At 38.5% G+C, this 22,625-nt stretch overlaps 1 protein-coding gene across 2 annotated transcripts in view; it reads right to left on the bottom strand.

The window, feature by feature from the left end:
- GDAP2 (ganglioside induced differentiation associated protein 2) overlaps positions 1–22,625 on the bottom strand; it is a 61,928-nt gene that overhangs the window by 5,792 nt on the left and 33,511 nt on the right. The window contains exons 9-13 of one of the 2 annotated variants that reach the window (XM_054565003.1): positions 19,191–19,267; positions 18,400–18,476; positions 15,632–15,771; positions 13,878–13,932; positions 2,461–2,604 (exon numbers count right to left, since the gene is read on the bottom strand). In XM_054565003.1, the coding sequence (XP_054420978.1) occupies positions 2,461–2,604; positions 13,878–13,932; positions 15,632–15,771; positions 18,400–18,476; positions 19,191–19,267 (493 nt within the window). Of the gene's footprint in view, positions 1–2,460; positions 2,605–13,877; positions 13,933–15,631; positions 15,772–18,399; positions 18,477–19,190; positions 19,268–22,625 lie in introns of those variants that run through there. The other variant, XM_054565004.1, reaches the window with a different exon arrangement.

Genomic DNA, 22,625 nt, shown 5'->3' with positions numbered 1-22,625 from the left:
GTATGTGCATAGGCATAAGGTGAGCGATGTTTAATATAAAATAGTGTTAGTTTTCTTACTGTTTTATAACTTTACTTTCAAGAAATTATACTGCCATACAACATGCTTCCCTCTCTTAATTGGAGAAACTGTTCATCAGCCAACATCACAGGTTTTAAAAATGAAACAATGTTTCCAATATGCACGATGACTGTGACAGTAATACTGTATGCCATAAAATTTTTATAATGATTCATTCATTAGTATATAAGCAAGGCTACTGTAAAGCAAGTATTGGCTACACTAAGCTACTAGAAAACAAAAGAAGTGCTGCTCCTTCGTTATCAATACATGAATACCTGTAAATAAAGGAGAATTTCTTTTTTCATAATATCTTTTCACTTTTGATATCTAGTGTCAGTAATACATATAACATCTACAGTGTTTTGTATCCTATAAGACAATACTGATGTAGGTACTGACAGAGATGATTTATCAATACCTCGTAAACAGACAATGTAAATTTATCATACTGTACCCTAAATGTATTTTTCTTTTCTGATCGTCTCCCATCCCAGTACTAACCAGGCCAGACCCTGCGTAGCTTCTGAGAGTGGATGAGATCGGACGTGTTCAGGGTGATATGGCTGTAGACCCTTATGATTTTCTTAATAACATTTTCTTTTCTTTAGTTTACTTTACTGTAAGAATACAGTGTATAATACATATAATATACAAAATGTTTACTGACTATGTTAACAGTAAGGCTTTCAGGAAACAGTAGGCTCTTGGTAGTTAAGTCTTTGGGGAGTCAAAAGTCACGTGTGATTTTGGCAGTGTGGAACGTCGGTGTCCCTAAACCCCGCATTGTTCAAGGGTCACCTGAACCACAGCACGATGTACAAGGCTCCAGCATCTGAGAATCTGCCCTCTGCCAGCCCTTTCCACGTCATCTCCTGACACCCTCTTCTCTTTCTTCCCTCTTTTTATTGCTCTCTTTGGCCTTTACATATAGATGGTCTAATATCTCAATTTTAGAAAGCTACTAGTACAGGTACAGAGAGATGGCCCAGTGGCCCAAGTGTTATATAGATTATAGGTTATGGTATTAATTTTGATTAATCATATTAATTAGGCCTGCATTTGATACAAAATATTAAAAAACCTAAAATAAATATACAAACAAAACAAAAAAACAAAACCAAGCTTAAGTGTGTGTTAATATTTAATGAAATCCTGCTTTCTAGGCTCATAAGTATATAGGAAATATGTTGGCTTAAAAAACAGTCCTTTGAGCTTTCTAACTAATACAGTCCAACTGGCACATTTCTACCCCAGAAAATGAGTTATGAGTTACCCTAGACACTGGCTTTGAATTATCATGTCAAATTTTGGTATCGAAATGTCTTTCTGTGACTCTCACATTTCCTGCTATGCATTTTTTGAGATATTAAGGAAAGTGATGTATGTAGTCCAAAAGAGTAACAGTGAGGCTGCTTCCTGCTCCGGCAACCTGCAATAAATAGAAACTGATGCTCTTCCCTCCCACAGATTCAACAGTCTTTACACCTATGACCCAGCTGCTCCCGTGACAAGTCCTCTCTGCGCGAAGGCCGAACACGAGATTAGCCTTCGGAACAACATGAAATACTTTGCTCTTCACATAAAAGAGAACAGAAATCACAGCTGAAGTAAAAGAAGTCAGAGAGAGAATGTGTTATAGAATATTTATATTACTGTATACATGTTGTACAATGATTAGGGAAGAATAATGCATTTCAAAGTCAATATAACCTTCACATATATTTCCTGCTTCATGCATAAATATGTGTAATTAGCAATAATTAAATAAGAAGACTGATGATCTTTTGGCCAAACATATTACTTACTTTTTTTGTTTTAACTACTGAAGTGACAGTGTGAATAAACACAAGGGAATAGAGCTATGATGAAATTCAAGAGTAGCCCTGCATTAGTGTTTAAGTAATAGACTCAAATGCATCTATAAATACTACTACTACTTGTTGGTTGATACTCTTAAAAACAAACTTAGCAAAATGAAACTTTTAGTAGTGTAAAGACTACTAAGATAGACTCCTTGGTTTATGATTAATACTGAAAATGGACACCAACAGATTCTTCCGGTTCTATTTATGCAGATGAAACCCATTCAATCTTAAGAAAGTAGGCAGAGATATTGTCTGAAAGGTGGTAGATAACACAATACAAACATGCACTGGCTTAAAAATTGTAGCAGAAAAAAAAATAACCCTGCCATTGAAAAGCATACTGGGGAAAAAGCCCTCTCCTAGGAGAAAGTGTTTTTCTAAAGTTATTGTAGAAAAAGAATAGCATCAAGTTTACTAAACCACACTAACTGCATTAATATCATCTTATAATGAAAGGACGTGGTACTTCTACGCACTGCTCTGCAGGCTAGTCAAGACCCTACGCCAGGGCAGGGAGAACGCTGGTACTCACCCTGGCATCATATTCAAGGACAAAGGGAGGAAAGTCAATCTGCTCAGGAGAGATGGCAGAAAACAGCTGGTGGAGGCTGTCCACATGGTGGATTTTGTCCTTCAGTCCTGAGACAGAAAAGGTGGTAAAAAACCATGTTGATACCTGATTAACAGAAGAGAAAATAATGTAAGCCAGTGGCCAGAGTTAGAAATACAAACATGATTTTGAGAACTGATAATAGTTAAAAGCTGTATTTCAAAATTGAAACATCTTGTTAATAAGCAGTGTTTTTCAAAGTGCAGGGTGTTGTCCATCAGTGAGCTGTGCAATTAGTTCAGCTGACTGTGACCCGCACTACAAAAGAGAAACACACTAGAGCAACGATTACTAGGGATGATGTTAGGAGCTCCGTCTCGTGAAGCTCTGCTTCCATTAGGTGTCTCTATGCTCCCGTGCAGGGAGCGCACTGTGACATACACACTGGGTGCGTATGGTCACGTCACAGCACATTTGGTAGAATAACCGATGCACGGGTACTCTGAAAATGGTCAGATCTCCAGATCTCACCAACCCTTTTCACTTTTTCCAATAAGACTGGAAAGGAAATATCCACCAGTACTTAAGACATTTATTTTTCAGTTGACACTTAGCGCGCGGTCTTTCTCAAAGTGCGTTCTCTGGGGATGTGGCTCCACCCTTGTTCATTTTACTTCACAACATGCAATCCCTCTGTATAAACCAGCCTGCAACATTTGTTGGTTCCAAAGTAAGAAAGACTTCTCAACAGCAAACAGTATGACATACACTAGGTCGTAGCTAGAACTTACAAATTACTATTCATCTATCTAAACTGGCAATCAATTGGACATGTTTACCAACAGCTTCTACAACAGTTCTGTGAGGTGGGTATAATATTGTTGCTGCCCCCCCTTTATTTTTATAAATATAAATTTGCATTTATACATGGGGAATATAGAAGGAGAGAGTAGAAAAGAAGGTAAACTTTGGGCACAAATCAGATGCACGGTGACACATGCCTTCTTATTATATATAAATATATATAATTTGTATTTACATAGAGGTAACGTATACGAATTCTCAGTGCACCGGCATAGTACACTGCAAGTGTATACCTGGGTACATTATGAATCCACGCCACTTTGGGCACTTGCCACTGATGCCAATCATTTTGTTAATTTCTCTTTGACACTCAATCACATTCTTCAGTGGTTGTTCCAAACCTTTCACATATTCCACGCTGCCCCCGTCCCCAATGTTACATATACTTTTTATATCTACTTACAAGAAAAGGCTCCTGGAATAACAGGCAACATGAAACTAACTCATCTTTATCAGAATCTTATCCAAACTTGCACCCAGTAGAGACTCATCCTCATCATTTTCCCTTCCAGCTCCAAGCATATCATCCCCTCTAAGGAATTCACATAACCCTCGGTTTACATCTCATTTATGGCACTTATTCCTACTTCCTGGTATTTCAGTTACTTACGTTCATCTCTATAATTTCCCTAGCAGACGGTCATAGAATGAGAGTTTTAGAGGGTACAGACAGAGCCATGCATTCTGATAAAGGAAGAATGACAATAAGGCCTATTTTATAATGATTTTTATGGCCTCGGTCACTATTCTATTTTGGCTACAGTACGATGCCTGGTATAAGGCCTCAAATACTAACATTGCCTTCCGTACCCTCCCCTCTCCCATCTTACCAAGTTTATCTGGAGGGAGGAGGCAATAAAGTGAGACACTCGGCCATGCTAGAACCAAGTGAGTTAATTCAAATCAAATTAAAATCACTTAATTACACACCAAAAATCAGTTTACATCATTATTTTTTAACACATGCTGTTATATGCCCAACTAATACAAACTTTTGCAAACCAGATTAGTGAAAATTCCAGATTAGGAGCTCTCCAGCCAGTGAGAGACATAGCCGATAAACCAGTAAGGGCTATAAAAAGGCCACGGAGATTTTAAAGATTCTAGAAAGAGCTTAAAAAGATAAGATTGTAGAGTGAGAAGACCCTCAAGGATGTGTTAGGAGATACATTTGTGCAAGGAGTTAACACCTACCGGTCATCTAATGTGTGGTAAGCACAGCGCACAGTTGCAGGTGACAGAGGGAAGTAGCAATATGGCCATTTATCTAAAAGGCATTTAAGAGTCTAGTAGGGGCGCTGGATTATTAGCGTGAGTATGACCTAAGGCAAAATGTACTCCATGTAATGAAGGGCCCAAAGAAAAAGTGTAAACACCTATTATATACACAGAAGTGTGCTACTTGGGAAATGGTGGGAGATTACGGAGCTAGATTATACAGGGAATTTCTGTGCAACTGTACATCAGGACCTTTTTAGACACTGCCCTCTTAGCTCTGACACCTTTTTACTCAATTCTTTGCCTGGGCAATTGCCCTTCAGAGCTCAGATCAGAATTCGCCTCAGTGAGGGGGCTTTCCTGACCATCCTCCACCCAAAGCTAGAAAAGGAGCTTCCTGAAAGTGTTCCCACACCACTGTTTTCTCCCATTATCGCACAATTAACATTCTGTATTGTATTATCTGATTCTCTAAGTAGACTACAAACTCCCCAATGTAGGGACGGTCTGATTCAGTAACCTATTCATAGGGCCTAATTAATGGCCAACAATAAAAGGAGTTCAATATATGTTGAAAGAGTTAACAAATGGAGCAGTAAGTTTCTGGGCTTCCTATTTAGGAATGATCTAATATTCCTTCATTCTACAATACAAATCAATGGTACTTCAATCTGAGACAGTTTCTTTCTCTGTAAAATGAGCAAGTTAGACTTAAATGATTTTAAATGACTCTTAATTACAAAAGTCTATGAAAAGACTGCACTGTACAGACGCCGGGTAGGGGTGGAAAATTCAAAGAGAAGACTGAATCTTCAGGAAGAACAGGCAGTGATCTGAGGCATAAAACTTTTGAAAGGGACGATTTTCTCCCATTTCTGTCCCATTTTCTCCCATTACCTCCTTTACGTCCTTCAGGTATTAGCAAGAGAAAATTGCTCAAAGTAGACAGGAGCATTCTCTACTCAGGGAGACCCAAGAACACTGTCTTTACTTTTTCTGTTTTAGTTTTATATAGCGTGGCTTTTAATTTTCCATTACTTATAAGTTATGCATACACATTTAGTTAAGTAGATCGCATTCCTTAGTATCTCTTTTAAGAAACTGAAGAAAATTAAAAATTTGAGGACCATTGTGATAGCTCGTGAATGCTAGAAATTATTTCATGCGATTATTTCAGATATAAAGCCAAGAACACGGGATCACAAACAATATAAACTAGGAAAAGATGGTTCACACCAGTAATGCTGTACTCAGTAATCCACCAGGCCCAGAATCAACAACTTTAAATTCTCTTAGTTTGCATTCTATTAGTAAGTTTCAAAGAAGAAAAAAGAGTAGTGATTTATATGAGCAGTCAATTGTCACTTTGGGTGGAGTGGCCTGGAAAAGATCTGAGGAGTATGGGAATCAGAACAGTGTGATTTGATTGTTTTATTATCCCTAGATTCCAACTCATTATAATTAGAAACACTCCATTCATAGTTTTTGATTTAGCATAAAATAATAGTGGATTTCATTACATTACACATGGGTTTTATTCTCTCCACCCTCCCTCATTTCCCCCACCCCAAGTATTACGGAGAGGTAACATGATGGCTTTCACTTTACAGACCCGGCCTTCGGCCTCTGCCCGGCCTGGCATTCGCACTGACCCCATCTGAAGCGAGTCCTGTGGCGCGACAGCCAAGGCTAGGGCTCTCGTGCTGAAATTTCTGCTAATGTCCATCGATCGATGTCACATCAAGGGCAGATATTTATTGACTCTCGCATGGGGGCGGAGGGATCAAAGTAAAATCTTAGCAAACAGTGGCTACATATATTCCTAAATTGTTAAAAAGGAACATTCTTTGTATAAGCCTGAATTCGGGACATAATTTTTTTTTTTCCATTAAAACCATTATGAAAATGTTCAAACATTCACTAAAGAATTTTACAATTAATACCAGTATAGCCGTCACTCAGACAATCATTAACATTTCCTTTATCACGTATCTATCCATCCCTCAATCCATCTGCTAATCCACCTTCTTTTTTTGCTGCATTTCGGTGTAAGCTGCAGACCTCCGTAAACTTTCTCCAAATATGGCATTCATATTTTTAACTACACTTCAGTATTTGTTCAGTTTCTTTGCCTTAAAATTTACATTCAATGAAATGCACAGATTTTAAGTGTACTTTTGCTCTTTAGACAGATGCACACATTGTAGAAGCAAAACTTCCATTAAGATACAAAACATTTCCATGCTCCTTTAAGTAAGCCCAGAGGCAAACACTTTTTTTCCTGCCATGGATTAGTTCTGCTGGCTGTAGAATCTCATATAAATGGGATCACACAGTGGGACTCTTTTATGTAAGGCGCCTTCCACTCAGCATAATGTTTAAGATTCTTTCATGCTGTTGTGTGTATCAGTAGTATGTTCTCTTTTATTGCCAAGAAATATTTCACAATGAGAGTTCAATTAGTACGAGTTTAATTAGTTATAATCCTATTGATGGACACCTGGGCTACTGGAAACTAAAGCTGCCGTAAACATTCTTGTCGAAGTCTTTTTTATGTGCACATGTTTTCATTTCACTTGAATAAATACCTAGCAGTGAAACTGCTGGGTCACAGACTGGGTATATATTTAGCTTTTAAGAAATTGTTGTAACTTTTTAAAAAACAGTTGCATAATTTCACATCCCCACTTACAATGTAGGAAAATTCCAGCTGTTCCACATCACTGGCAATTTTGGTATTGTTGGTCTTTTAAGTTTTAGCCAATCTAGTGGTATCTCAGTTCAGTATTTTTTTAAACAGTTAAGCTATAATTGGCATACAACCAAGAGCACATAGTTGAAAATATACAATTTGTTAAGTTTTGACAGAGGCATATACCCATGAAACCATCATTATAATCAAGAAACTGAAGACACCCATCACTCCCAAAGGTCCTTGGGGCCCTCTGTAACTCCTCCCCTCCTCCCTCCTCTCTGTCCACACGCAACTGCTGTTCTGCTTTCTGTAATCATACGTTAGTTGGTATTCCCTAGAATTTTATATGAATGGAATCATTTACTACGTAAATTTTTTTGTCTGGCTTCTTTGACTCAGCATAATTATTTTGAGATTCAATCATATTGCTGAATATATTGATAGTTCATTCTTTTTTATTGCTGAGTAGTATTCTATTATATGGTTACACTGCAGTTTTATCAATTATCCCAGTGATGGGCACATGGGTTGTTTCTAGTTTTTGGCTATGACAAGTAACGCTACTACGAGCATTTGTGTGGATATGTTTACATTTGTCTTGGAGTAGAATGGCTGGATCACACAGTACGTGTGTGGTTAACTCTTTGAGTGAACTGTCAATATATGTTTCAAAGGTTCTCCAGTGTTTTATATTCTAATCAGCGTTGCATGAGAGCGTCAGCTCTTATACACTCTCACCAACATTGCATGGTCTTCTAAACCACGAAATGGTTAGTCTTCTAAAGTTTAGCTATTCTAATAGGAACCTCATTTGGTTTAATTTGCACTTTTCTGTTGACTAATTCTCTTGAAAATTTTTTCATGTGCTTATTTGCCATCAGTATATTTTCTTTATTGAAGTGTTCATTATACAAATCTTTTGTCCATTTCTAAACTGAGCTGTTTCCTTATTATTCACCTTTGAGATTTCTTTACATAGTCTAAAGACAAGTCCTTTATCACATAAATGCTTTATTGAGATTTCTCTCTCAGGCTGTGGCTTATCTTTTCATTCTTATAACTCTCTTTAAAAGGGCAAAGTTTTTCACTTTGATGAAGTTCAATTTTTTTTTTTTTATGAACTATACTTTCGGTATTGGATCTAAGGAATCCTTGCTTTACTCAGGGTCACAAAGCTCACTTTCCTACATTTTCTTCTATAAGCTTAACAGTTTAATAAGCTTCACATTTAGGTCTTTACTTCATTTTCACTTAATTGCTGTATCTGATGCAAGATATGACAAAATTCTTTTCTCTGCATATAGATATCCAGTTGTTCCTCTGTCACTTGTTGGACAGACTATCCTTTTCCCACTGATTTAACTTGGCACTGCTATCAAGAATCAATTAACCATATACCTACATGAGTCTACTTCTAGATTCTCTACTCCACGCCACTGACCTATTTGTCTATCTTTATGCCAGTACCTCAATGTCTGGAGTACTGTAGCTTTAGAATAAACTTTGAAGGCTGGTAGTGTTGTTCCTCTAGCTTTGTTTTTCTCTTCCTAAGTTGTTTTGCTATTTTAGATGCTTTGCATTTTGATTTCTACAGAAGAGCCTGCTAAAATTTTGGTTGAGGTTGAATCGAGTCTATGGATTTAGCAAGAGTTGACAATTTAACAATATTAAAATCTTCCAGTCCACAAACATAGAATATGTCTTCATTCATTTAAGTCTCCTTTTACATCTCTCATCACTATGTTCAGTATACTTAACTTTTACAGAGTACAAGTCTTTCACATCTTTTGTCATATTTATCCCTAAGTACTTAATATTTTTTGATGCTAGTGTGAATTATATTGCCTTTTAAATTTCAATTTGATTGTTTGTTATGTAATTAATTTTTGAAAAGTGATATTAAACCCTGAACCTTGATGAAACTTACTCATTAGTTCTACAGCTTTTCTGAGGATACTGTGGGGTTTTCTACATAGATGATCACGTCATCTGTGAACAAATACAGTTGTAGTTATTCTTCTCTAAATCTAGATGCATTTTGTTTCTTTTTCTTGCCATATTACACTGTCTACAAGGTCTAGTACAATACTGAATGGAAGTGGGGAGATTAGACATGATTGCAAAGACATGCTAAAGATCAAGCTAATCCTTCTGTATGTGTACATTAAAAAAAATTTCAGTAGCTACTAGATGAACAAAAAAAGGATGATGAGATTAAGGAAATAGTCAGGCACTACTTCCTCAAGTGCTATAAAACAATTAGCCACCTGCTGAGCATAACAAAATAGTAGGAAAGTTAATAGTATATATTAGCTGATAAGGCCATATAATCAAAAATAAACCAAATAAAGAGAAGGAAATTCCTTCATTTAACTGACTTCACAAACTATACTTTTCCTTTTTGTTAGCATGGCCAAGCAGTGTTCCCATAAGCATTTAATTAGAACTTATTGTGCCGTTCTAACACTAAGGGACAAAAAGAAAATTTGTAATTTTTAAAATAATTACTTTAAATACTTCATGCAAATTTCAAAGATGATATTTGCATGAGAAACTCAACAATAATTCTGTAAACAATGAGAAATCCCAAAGTGGAACACATTCTCTCACTGCAGTCTTCACTCCTCTCTTAATTATGAAATATGATGACTTTTCACCACTTATCTTACTGAATTTCTCCACAGTGTTCTAAAGTAACGACTGTTTCTACTGTCTTTGATGTTTTTCCCATCCACTGGCTCCCACGGCATTAGTCAAATCTTGGTTTTCCTGTTGAGTTTTAGATTACTTACTTCCCAGTCTTCGCCCTTGATGTCAGGGCTCTGTCTTCAGTTGTCCTCTTTGCTCTAAGTCTCTCTGTGATTTCATTCACTAACACATTTAAAGAGCTAGAGCTCAGTTTACTTGATATTGACTCTCACATTTACTTCCCAACCCACAATCCCTACGTCAGATGCCACCTGGGAGTCACGGATGACACAGTCCTTTCTCTCACTCCCTTGCGTTCAACAAATCACTAAATTCTAGGTTCTAATGCCAAAATAAGTAATTTTTTCCCCCGTTAAACCCCACAGATATATTCAAATTCCTTTTTTTTTCTTTTTTCTTTTGCCAATACCAGGTCTTAGCAAACTTTTGCAAAGAACCCTATAGTAAATGCTCTGGGCTTCTTACAATAGCTTTATAAGAAAATTTCACTAGTCGGGCCTGAAGACATAAGCATGAATTAGGACAACAATAAGCACACAGACACTCTGGCTGGTGTGGCTCAATGGATTGAGCACCAGCCTGTGAAGTGAAGGGCCACCAGTTCGACTCCCAATCAGGGCACATGCCTGGGTTGTGGGCCAGGTCCCCCGTATGGGGCGCGTGAGAGGCAATCACACAATGATGTTTCTCTCCCTTTCTCCCTCCCTTCTCCTCTGTCTTAAAGTAAATGAATAAAATCTTTAAAAAAAAAAAATAAGCACACAAAATTGATGCAAATTGGTGAGAGATGAGATAGGGAAAGTACCCAAGGCTGCCTCTCTTGGGTTTCTGGCTTAGGCACCTGGGTAGGCAGTGGTCCCATTTGCTATGAAAGGAATATAAAACACAGTTTGGGAGTGAAGGAAGAAGGAAGACGTGCTGTAGGGGCCTGTGGGACATCTAAGTGAAGCTATCCGATCAGTATTGGAACGTGCATGTCTAAGTACAGGAATGACGGTGACAGCTAACATTTACTGAGCGTTCAATCTGTGTCAGCTAATCTTTCAAGCATCTTACACGTACTAATTTCATCCTTCCAATAACCCTAACAAGATAGGTACTATTATCATTCCCATTTTACAGAAGATGAAATTAAAGCATAGAGAGGTTACATAACTTGCCTGAGATGAGAGGCTGGTGACTGGTAGAGCTGCGTGGGATAAGAACTCACATCACATCAATCTCAGACCCGTGCTTTTAAACATTAGCCTTTACTGCCTCCCCAGACACATACTTGGGCACGGCATATGTTCTGGAGGGCTGCCGAAGACACAGAAATGAGGGCAGAGGACTTGGGAACACTAACACTCAAAGGATGTGCAGAGAAAGGGGGCGGCAAAGGGCACTGGGAAGGAGTAGCTCCAAGTAGGAGAAAAACTAGGCAAGGTAGGTTTCAAAGAAGCCAAGACAAAGTGTTTTGAGAAAGAAGGAATCAACAGTGTTTAAGGCCATGGGGAAATAGGTCAGACAAAACAGAAATGTCTACTGGGTTTATAAATAGACATTACCAGTGATTCTGGTGTGAGCAGCTCTGGCTGCCTTAGTGGGATTCAGACCAGATGGAGTAATTTAAGGCATCTGAAAAACGGAGATGGTAAGCACAGAACATAGGTTAGGCTAAAAAACTGGGCTGGCAGGAGGAGGGTGTAAGGGGACTAAATGATAATGGAAAAAAGTATAATAAAGATTAAATCAAAAAAATTTTTGGTTGTAAAGAGATCAGTAGGACCTTTAGCATATTAAAAGTTGATGCTAGATCCAGAAAACGGGAGAGGAGAAAGAGGATAATTACTTAAGAGCAGTTCCCAAGGAAACAGGAACGTGCTGAGGAGGTATGAGTGTAGGCTCTGGAATTAAAATGTCTAGATTCAAATCCTGCCTTTGCTACCTCTTAGTGGCTTACCTTGGACAGTGATTTAGTCTCTCTAAGCATCAATTCTCATGTCTGTAAAATGGGAATATGACTCCCAGCTACTTCACAGGTATATTACTGTGTAAGGCTGACGCATGATGACCCATCTTGGGTAAGTACTGGTATACAGTAAGTACTCAGATAACACTAGCTATTGCTCTTACTATGAAATCCAGGGCACAGGGAGAGGGATGGCCCTTCATTAAGAAGAAACATTTTTGTGACAGAGCAAAAGGAGGTAATCATGGGAACAAATGGCAGGTAAGTTCGGGGTGGGAAGGGAAGACAGGGAGCTCCTTACTGAGGTTTTCCGTGTTCTCCTTAAGAGCAAGGCAGGCCTTCGATTGGAGCGAGCAGCCGCTGGTAGGTCAGGGCTTGAGGGGAGCAGAGCGCCACACTGGGTCACCGGCAAGCGAACTATCCAAGGACGCCAGGCAGTGCAAGCCCTGTGAGTGTGCTGAGCAGGACCGGTCCCCGTGCCTCCAGGGTTTCTCCATCAGTGTCAGCTACCCAACCACAGCAGTGAAGAAAGCACACTGCTGGAATGTCTCAAGACTGAAACCTTTCAATGAGCAAGTCTGATGAAAGGGTGAGAGCTCACGGGTTATTTAGGCGCGGACAAGAGTGGCTGAAGCGGGCCTGCTGGAACCTGCCTGCAGTCCCCTCGGCCTCCGCCGGCAGACTGGCACTTGAGAGCAGCCGGGTCACTAAAGCTCCTTCCAAGTGTCCAAGCTGTACCCACATCTCTGGTTTTCTCAGCTGCCCGATGGTTCTTGGCCTCTCCGTCTGTTCTGTCCTCCCAGCAACTAATGTCGTGTGCTACACACACAGGGCTGCCTCTTGCTCTCTTCCCTCGGCTCCGTGTACCTCCGGCTGCAAGGCCACGGGGCCTGCTCGCCTGAGCCCAGGAGGCCCGGCCCCTGAGCCCCTGGTCCAGCTCTCTCATGTGGCACGTGCCCATACACGGCCACATCTGCCAAAGCCCCACTGCCAAGCAGGTTCACGTGCAGTTCACGGGAAGGCCTGAGAGGAACCCTGGCCTGGGCTCAGGACCCAGAACCCTGCTGGTCAAGGGTCCACAGCCCCTGACCTCGCAGGAGGCCCGGCAAGCGAGCACTGTGGACAGGCCCCCGGGCAGCCCTCCCACAGGACAGAGGTGGAAGGTCCCCCCTTTCATCGATACCCACCCACCTGAATGTGATGAGGTTGTGTGTAGCATGAACACTTTGCGTAACTAATTAATTAAATGTATGACAAAAAAAAAAAAAAAAAAGAAAGAGTGGCTGAAGGGATGGAACGTGGGTTTTAGGCTGAATAGGAAAAAAACAATCAAACAAACAAAAAAAGAGATGACATTTTCAGAAAAGTAAAAGGACCAAAGGACTAGATGCCTTGATGAAGTCAAGATGTAGGATTAGCTGGTCGGGACAGAGCTGTGAGCCAGATGGCTACACTCGAGCTCTCATGGATCTCGCAAGCTAACAAATAAGGCAGAGAATTGAACAAATAATCTGAATTAAAAACATAACGAGGCTGGATGACTACACCATCTTAAGGGGGTACAATGAAGGCACACCTACGAGCTACAGCACTGGTCAGGGAAGGATTTCTAAGGAAAGTGGCTGCGGAGCCGAGATCGGGAGGACAAGTGAGAGTTAGCTATGAGCAGAGGAAAGAAAGCGACTTCTGTGCCAACAACATGAGCAAAGCCTGGATGCACAAAGAGCCAGGAGAAGCAAAGGCTGAGAGGCCAATGGCTTGTGAGGTTCATATGCAAAGATACCTGAATTACATGAGACCAACATTAGGACCACGCCTGAGGTCACTTAATGAGGAAGAGTAAACAAAGAAATTAGCAGTCACAATGGTTTCAGAAAGAATTAAGATGATGAAATATATTTTAATATACTGGCATGCAGTGCACTTAAATTCAAGATTTAGTGAAAAAGAAAAATACTGTACCTTTGAACGAAATGTTGGATGAACAAAATAAACAGCCTTCAAATTCCTCTTGTACCTGATTTAAAATTTAAAAATGGGTCAGTGTAAGTCATGCCTAAAACCAATCACCATTATGGATAATTAATTTCTTGCTTGAGTATATATATTCATAGAGGGGAAAAAAGAGTTTTTAAACAGTTCTAGTTTACATACTGAATTTTAGGTGAAATGTCAAAAACAATTCAGAGAACAATTTCATTATTTCAATTGCCTGTTTTATAGAGGATACTGTTTTTCTTGGCTGTAATAAAGCCACCTACAGGAGAATAAAGGAAATTCATATTTAACAAACACTGCATTGTATGCAATTTTTTCATATGAACCTAAAATCTCTGGGATCAGGTTACAAACCACTTAAAATTATAGCGAAAATTAGAAACTCAGGGTTTCAGTGCCAATATTACAAACAGTAAGTCAGGGAATTGTATGAAGGTTTTATACTTAATTCTCATTAACAATTTTATGAACTGAGTACTAACATTGTCTCTATTTTAACCTTCCAAAAGTTACCCAGGCCTCAACTGGTGAAGGGAAAAACTGAACCCAGGCAGTATGAACCCAGCCACGCTCTTATCCACTACTCTATCTAGCCTCTCCAGGCATGCCTGAACTTATTTCCACAGCTTATTAATCATCATTGGGTCATGTAAGGCTAATTGGAGAGGACTTCAGAGAAACAGTACAAGCTCTTCATTTCACAGCTGAGGTCTGTTCAGAGTTAAAGAGCTGATTAATAGGCAGAATTACAGAGGAGTGAAGCTTCCTTATAAAACCCACATTCAGAACAAGCATAAAAGATGTCTATTTGGTAATGAAAGCTTTAATATTTCTAATTAAAGATGAGATTTAAGGGGAGGCGTAAGATAGTTGGAAATTTATCGTAATTTGCCTTCTCTGCACACTAATTGTATTACAGATTTTTCAGTGCAGTCCACAAAGACATTGTGATGCTACAAATAATAAAACAACTACCAGGGGGGGTTGACTGCTCTTTTTATTTAGGAATTCTATTAGTCAGAAGAAATATTAAAGCAGAATATTTTATCTTTGCTATTGTTGGGTGTCTATTCTGGTTAAAATTTCCATTATTATTTCAAGGGAAATATGGTTTAATGAAAATAATTTTCTGGCACCAAGTCAGCAACTCAGGTTCAGTCCAAATTCTGCATTTAATGTTGTGGAACCTTGAGCAATACACTTCGCCTTTCCGAATGTCCACATTTTCCCATTTCAATTGTAGATTACATTTATATTTATCTAGCTATGGGACGGATGAACTAAATCATTAACAAACAAGTTTACGGTGTGCTTTTTTTTTTTTCACCTGGCGCTAGAATCTCTGGGATGAGATTATGCATGAACAAAGTCATGGGTCGTTAGATAAAAGAAATAATGTTTATAAATATATTTTGATAACTGTAACACCCTATTAATAGAAGGCAGTATTTGTTATTTTATATATAAAGGATGGCAATGACCCCCAAACATTTTTCAAGGTGTTTAAAAGCAGGCAAAAGTTTACATATGAATTTACTAAATGTGGTTAAGTTGGTGTTAAGGAGCACCTACTATTATTAAAATATCTAAACTATGAATGATAAAAATTGTTGTTCCCTGAAATATACTTTCATGGAATACATAGCAATGTTTGCTATTGCTTCGATTAGAAAAGAAAGAAGCTGTGTCCCCCTCCATAATTTGCAAAAATAACTAACTTGACATCAACGACATCGTAGAGTTTCTTCAGGAAGTCGGAGTCCAGGTGATTGTACTCGCTGGTCAGTGTGTGAAAATATACTAATACATATTCCTTCACAACAATGTGATCCATTACATGGATGAAATATAGGAGAGCCTGGAAGAGAAAGAGGAGTGAAGCTGAAGATTATTTTAACAGGAGTCTATTTCTCAGAGGCTGAGACAGAAGAAATATCCAGAAGATTAATCTGGTCTATGCCCCAGGCGCTGCAGGTGGACATTTCATGCTGATGTGTATCGGTTCTCTTTAAAAAGCTCTTCGGGGGACTGAATCATGCCGCTGCTTAACGATTCTCATGAATGCTATGGTACGATCCCTTTTTTGTCTTGTTCTAAGTGACGGAGGAGAACGATCAGTCTCTATCCTCTCAAATAACTCTTCATAGACTCGGAAGGGTTCTTCAGACAACTACCAGGTTTTCTCTCTCTAAGATAATGATACCAAAATCATTAGAGGTAGCATTTCTAGACTTTTAGTCATGCTTGAAGTTTCTGCATGAATTCAACGAGAGCCTTTGCAGTCTCCACTGAGATGGAGGCTCGTGGCTGTCTATTAACTACGAATTACTATAAAAGGGTATTGTAAGGGACGCCTTGCCTGGCTCACTTGGAGGGCTAATTTTCTTAGCATCTTTAATGCTGACCTGAATGATGAAAATGAGACCAGGTTTAGCCAGTGGACGGCCGTGGGCTGGGCAGCATTTCTAGGGCTCTGACTCAAATTTAATGTGACCCAGGTCAGCTAGAGAAATGTTCCATTACAAGAAAGACAAAATTTAAGACAAACGCAAAGCAGACATTCGATATGGGCAGGGCCAGTGTGACCCAGTGGCGTAGCATAAACTACGGCAAGGAGGAAGCTGAGAGGTAACAACGGAAAGATCGCTATCGAACGGGCTGTTTCCCTGCTGCTCCTCAGGGCGTCCTTGGCACCCACGTGACTAGATTAACACGGATCAGGATCCAACTGCTACCACAACAGAGGAGGACATGGAGAAAACACAGTATCTTTCCAACTGCTGCCTGGTTTGACCTCACAATAGAGCTCATTATTTTATATGAAATGATACACCATGACTATCCAGAACACCATGGATGTGCACTGAACTCAAATGCAGGGATCTATGTTGTTGTGGGTATCACATTATTAATGATAAGAATAAATGTTATACTCATTATTAATAACACAAAATAACCACAAGCAGAAACTTACTAATTATACATACATAAAAAAATGTAAAACTCAGGTGCATTTTTCCTTTGTGTGTAAGTATGTTTAATATTAATAATTTTATTATTATTTCTGCTCTTACCAGTTTGCTTCCCATCCTTTCTATCCACTCTCCAACCCCTCCCAGGACAATTGAGATACCTATTTTTGGCCTCAAATACCCCATCTTTAATTTAAATTTTTTTCATTATAAAGAGATAAAGCCAAGTAATAGAAAAATGTAAAAAACAAATTTTCCCCCAAACCATGAAATCCACTTTCAGGTATTTATATCCAGTTTTTATCTTTAATGCATTAAATAAGTCAGTGTATACATAATTTCATGTTATCACTTTTTATCCTATTGATATGATAGATACTATAAACATTTCTCTACAGTACTTGCCTCTATAACCACGTTTTAAGGATCACAGAACATTCCACGTGCAGAAGTGCCATAATTACCTGTTAGGAATTTAAGTTATAATTTTGTGCTACCAATGAGGCTGTGGGTAACATGCCAAGTCCATCTTTGGACAGTTCTTTTTTTTTAATCCAAATATCAGTGACCAGGATTCTATGGATTTAGCCAGGAGTAACTGTATGCTTTTGGGTTATAGTGTTTTGTCTTAAAATTGCGTGTCATTTTTACATTTTTAGGTACACATTTTTTTTTTTTAACACTATGATTAAGAATTATATGTGATTCTCCTCCTTTGCAGTCAGTTTCTAATAAAACTGATATTCTAGGAAGATTTACATATTTATCCTGTGAATTCAACTGTCCCTTGCCTGAGTATTCCAATTTGGGCAGTTTCAGCTACTTTGAGCCTATAGCTACTTCCATACTTTGGGTTATTTTTTAGTACAAAGTCTCAGGAATGGAATTACTGGGTCAATGGGTATGACCACTTTTAGGTTCAACTTATCTCTGATCACAAGAACTTAAAAGTTCTGGCTAATTTTGAAGGTGAAAAGAGATATCTCATTTTAATTCACTTTTTCTGGGTTGCTCATCAGGTTGAAACTTAAGATTTTTATTTACCAGTAATACCATTTCTTCTTTTAGAAATCATCTATTTTTGTCCCTCCAAATGAAGGGATTAGAATCATGACATTTTGGGTTAACTATATCTCTGGTTTCTCCAAACAGATCCTCCTCCCTCCTTCCCTCCCTCCCTCTTTATTTTGTTAAGAGAGGCAGACTTTGGTTGTGAGTGCAATGACAATACAGACTGATTCCAACCTAAAATTTGCCAGTAACACGATCTCTATAACAAAGCAGGTGCATTTTTGGAGATGGCATTATGGCGTTCCACCAGCATTTCTGTTTCTCCCACCAAGCAAAACCAAAGCCCTAACTTACTGAAATGATACATGCGGATGTGCAGAACCCCAGGGCTGTTTCTCTGCCAGAAACACACAATCATCTCACATTCTAAGCCCTGATTCCAAATTCATATACGTATGTTTAAACCAATATTATCTGTAGAACAGAGCCTGTGTACAGCTTACCTTGTCCATGTCTATCAACGTTACAGGAATGTTTCTCCCAACGACCACCATCACTGTGCGACCACAGTTATCAACACCTATAAACAGGAAATGCAGTCAGTGCCCAGAAACTTCACTCCAAAAGTATTATTTGTCCTGGGCACTAATCTTATGAAAATATTCTACTGAAATGTAGGAGATTGAAAACCAGAAACACAGGTTTCCCACATTTCACTTCAGACTCCTTCTACTGTGTGAAGACACGCGTCCTAGTTTGCCCCGGAGGCCTCCCGGGCTGCCCCGACTGTTAACATGAGGCTTCTCAGGGCGCCGGATCGGGGAGGGTCACAGGTGAGGGTATGGGCCAAGGTCTTTCTATAAACGGATTTTTGTCAAACTTACTGCAACTTTTAATAACATGGGTGATCCAGGAAACACTAAGTGGAACTCAAAAATGAAAATTAACAACTATTGTCTGAAAAAAAATATAATGTAGAAAGAATGGGAGTCTGAGAACTTTCACTGTCTCCATTACATATTTCTGTAACATTTGAATTTTGTATAGTAAGTACATGGTACTTCTTAAGGCAGAAAAAAATTTTAAATATAAGGAAAAGAACAATAAGAAGAAATGAAGTTGGCCAATTTAGAACTACCAGATGAAAATTTTATGATGTTCTATCTTCATTAGTACAAAAACACTTTATTCATAGATAAAAGGGACAAAATCAAAGAGAAATGACATCTCTAATAGCATGCCAGATAGGGTCCTTAATTAGTAAAAGAGTAAGTTACCATATCCTCAACCTCACCTGTTTGGTATAAGGCTTTTAGAGAAGCAATATCAGATAGGTCCTCAGATCTTGCCTGACATAACCAGCGATTGTAGCTAGAGAAATAAAGGACACAATTATTATAATAAACCCTTGTAAATTAAGTTTAACAGGAACTGTTTCTATTTTTCCCTGTTCCTAAAGAATAATGTTTTATTACAATGAGGAAGGAGTTAAAGAGGCCTTCATAAATGCAGAATCTCTACCATGTATTACTGATAAACACAAACGAGTTACTGAGAAAAGGTGTTGATACATATTTAAGAAATCGTTTATGATCAAATAAAGAGTACTCATATAAATGGCTCAGAGACCAAGCTCTGAAATTAAGATCGTTTTCAAATACTGTTACTTTCCTTGCAGAGAGAAAGGGAAAGTGGTGGGGGGAAGGCAGAGACAAATGTATTTGAAAAAATAAATAAATAATTTTTAAAAAAAAGTCTAAAGCAGTAACAGTTCTACAAAATAGATGTTCACTCCTTCGACAGATTTATTTACTCCATGATAGGCACTGAGAATATTATAGTGAAAAGACATGGCAGTGACCTCCAGGGATTTACTTTTCAAAGATCATGTACGTGTCACGTGGGAACACAAAGTAACTAGGTGATTTTTTTCTGTGAATTCCAGGCTTCTTTAACATTGGGCTAATCAAACCGAGAGGTGCTGAAACGCCCCGTATCCCAAGCAGATCAGGATGCTGTTTGTCTTTGGCTGAGAGGATATTAAGGCTGCAAGAGAAGTGAAAGACCTCAGATGGGGGAATGACCTGGAACAGGTCCAGTTAACCTTAGAGTTACCAGCCAATCAATGGGAGGGCTGAATTCAAAGTAGCACTCAGGCCTCCAGATTTCTGGGAAGTTCAGCAATGTTTCTATTTCACACTGCTTTCTTAAGATCCAAAGTGCCACTCACTGGACTGTGAAAAAAAGCTTTCGAGGCACTTGAATGTATGAAAAGCAACCCTGAAGCACGTAGGCCACATATGGCAACATCTCCTAACATAAAAACACTAAACCAGGAGAGGGCTGACTTGGGTTCTAATCCTATCACTTTCTGTGCAACCTAAGTAAAATCAGTTCACCTCTGTGGACCTCAGTTTCCTGCAAAATGGTGTTTCTGTAGGACACCTTTTGGTATGAAGTACAATCACACAACTAAGGATATTTAAGAGGGTGTCTGCTACATATGGATTGTGATCAGCAAGTGATACGCCCACTAGTTTCACAGAAACTGTTACTGCTTGTGAAAAACACACCTGGTAGGGCACAGTTCTGGTCTGCCTTTTTTAAAGGTGGAAGCTTGCCCACCTATGCTAACTGAAAGTCAAAGACAGTAGCTTTTAATTTTGGTTTAAGATATAATTTGCAAGTCAAGAAAAGACCCGTGTGTAACGTAGTTCTTCCTTGTGCATAAGCACTATTCCATATTTCCTCATGGAGTCACTTCCTAGGTTATTGACACTAAATCCTCAAGTATACTGTTTTCCAGTTATTTTATGATGAGGTCATCCTACAACAAGACTAAACAGAATAATGTATCTTAAAAGTCTTATGAGCACCCCAAGTCCTAGCACAAAACATGAAAGAGGAATTTGGTAAATCATATTAATTTCTATACTCTATGTATTCATTAGCTCATTTTTCAAACATTTATGGCATAAATGCAATGCCTGAATCATAGCAGGGACTCAAATCTTTGTGGAATAAAACAGACATGAGGATTATTCAAGGTATTTTGGAGGCCTGGGAATAATAAAAAAAAGACCCTTGGCTTCAAAGAGTTTTAAAGTTGAATATATGGGACACACATATTATAAAGACAATATAAAGTTGTAAGAATGAGACAAGCAATCCAACAGACGGCTAAACACTCTATCGATCAGGTGTGTAAGCTGAGAGGGAAGCTGGCAGGGAGGGGTCAGGGTGGAGAGTCGGGCCGGGGGGCGGGCAGCGGAGTGGCAAGGTCTAGGCAGAAGGCAGAACAGACTACTGACTGTTTCCTTCTTTGTAACAAACATTGGCCCAAGGCTTCACCCCTTTACTGCTATGTCTGCTTCTACTGAGTTAGACCAAGACAGGGAATGTGTCTTTCTTGTCTATTTCCAGAAAATCTGGAGGGTAGTTCCTGACACTTAGTAACTATGTGTTCAATAAGCTCTGAAAAAAAATTGTTTTTAAATTGAAATTCAGATGCACAAAATAGAGTTAAGCACCTTTGGTTGAAAACGCTCTCAATCACTAGTACATGCATGGTTCTCTTTAAAGAAACTAATTATTTTTAATGAATAGAACTCCAAAACCTACCATCCAGAACAAAAGTTAGCACCCTCACAATAACCTCACCATTCTCTTGCTTTCCTTTTTATATCATTTTAATTCATCTATGTGTACTCCTCCAAAGGTTTTTGGTTGTTTTTAACTATTCATGAAAGAAAAAAGCTGATCATAGTTATGTAATCTTTGGATCTTACGCTTTGACTTCTTATATTACAAAGACTCATGTATATTGTTGGGTGTCAATGTTGTTCATTCACTTTGACTACTATGTATATTAAAATGTATTTATATTATCTGAAAACTTTAGTTTTTTAAAATTCATTCTCCTATTGATGGGCGCTTGGGCTGTTCCCAGGTTTTTGCTACTGTGAACAGTGCTAAAATCAACTTATTTCACATCTCCTAGTGCATGTGTGCATGACTTCTCTGCAGTAGGTACATAGGAGTGGAAATGTTAGGTTATATGGTGTGTTCAGTTTTAAGAGATAAGGCCAAATCTCTTTCCCAAAGTGTTGTACCAACTTATACTTCTAGTAGCAAAGATAGAAGATCCTGTGATGTATGTCCTCTTCAACACCTAGTGTTCGCAGATGATGCCCAATTAGGTTTGAAATGGTACATCATTTCTTCGGTCACTAATGACGTGGTGATCCCATTCACATTTGCTGACATGTTCCTCTTCTGCGAGATCTGTTCATATCGTTTGTCCACTTCTCTATTCGGCTATTTGTTTTTTTCTCACTTATTCCTATGCATTCTTTATGTATTCTTGATACTAATCACTTTCTAGTTGTTTGTATTGTGAATTATTCCCATTCTGTAACTTGTTTTTCACTTTCTTTAACCTTCACTGCTCCAATTTCTAACATTCTTAATTTTAATATAGTCAAAACTTTTGTTTTTTGGCAATGCTTTTCAGAGCTTATTTAAGAAACCTGTCCTTTCTCCAAGGTATGAAAGATAGTAACCTATAATTTTTTCTATGAGTTTTAATTTTTTAAATATAAATCCTTAATCCATCTAAAATGGATTTTAGTCCACATGAACTCTAAAGTAGTATAAACTCTAAAATGCTTCTAACCTTAATCTGTGACTAAAAACTTGAGAGGGGTAGTATAGGATAGTTTGTGGTTGG

The sequence above is a fragment of the Pteronotus mesoamericanus genome, unplaced genomic scaffold, assembly GCF_021234165.1.
Source record: "Pteronotus mesoamericanus isolate MK-2021 breed Mesoamerican mustached bat unplaced genomic scaffold, CSHL_Meso_final scaffold_99, whole genome shotgun sequence".
Taxonomy (NCBI): domain Eukaryota; kingdom Metazoa; phylum Chordata; class Mammalia; order Chiroptera; family Mormoopidae; genus Pteronotus; species Pteronotus mesoamericanus.
Note: the sequence above shows the minus strand (reverse complement) of the source record. Positions and strands in the feature narration are given on the sequence as shown.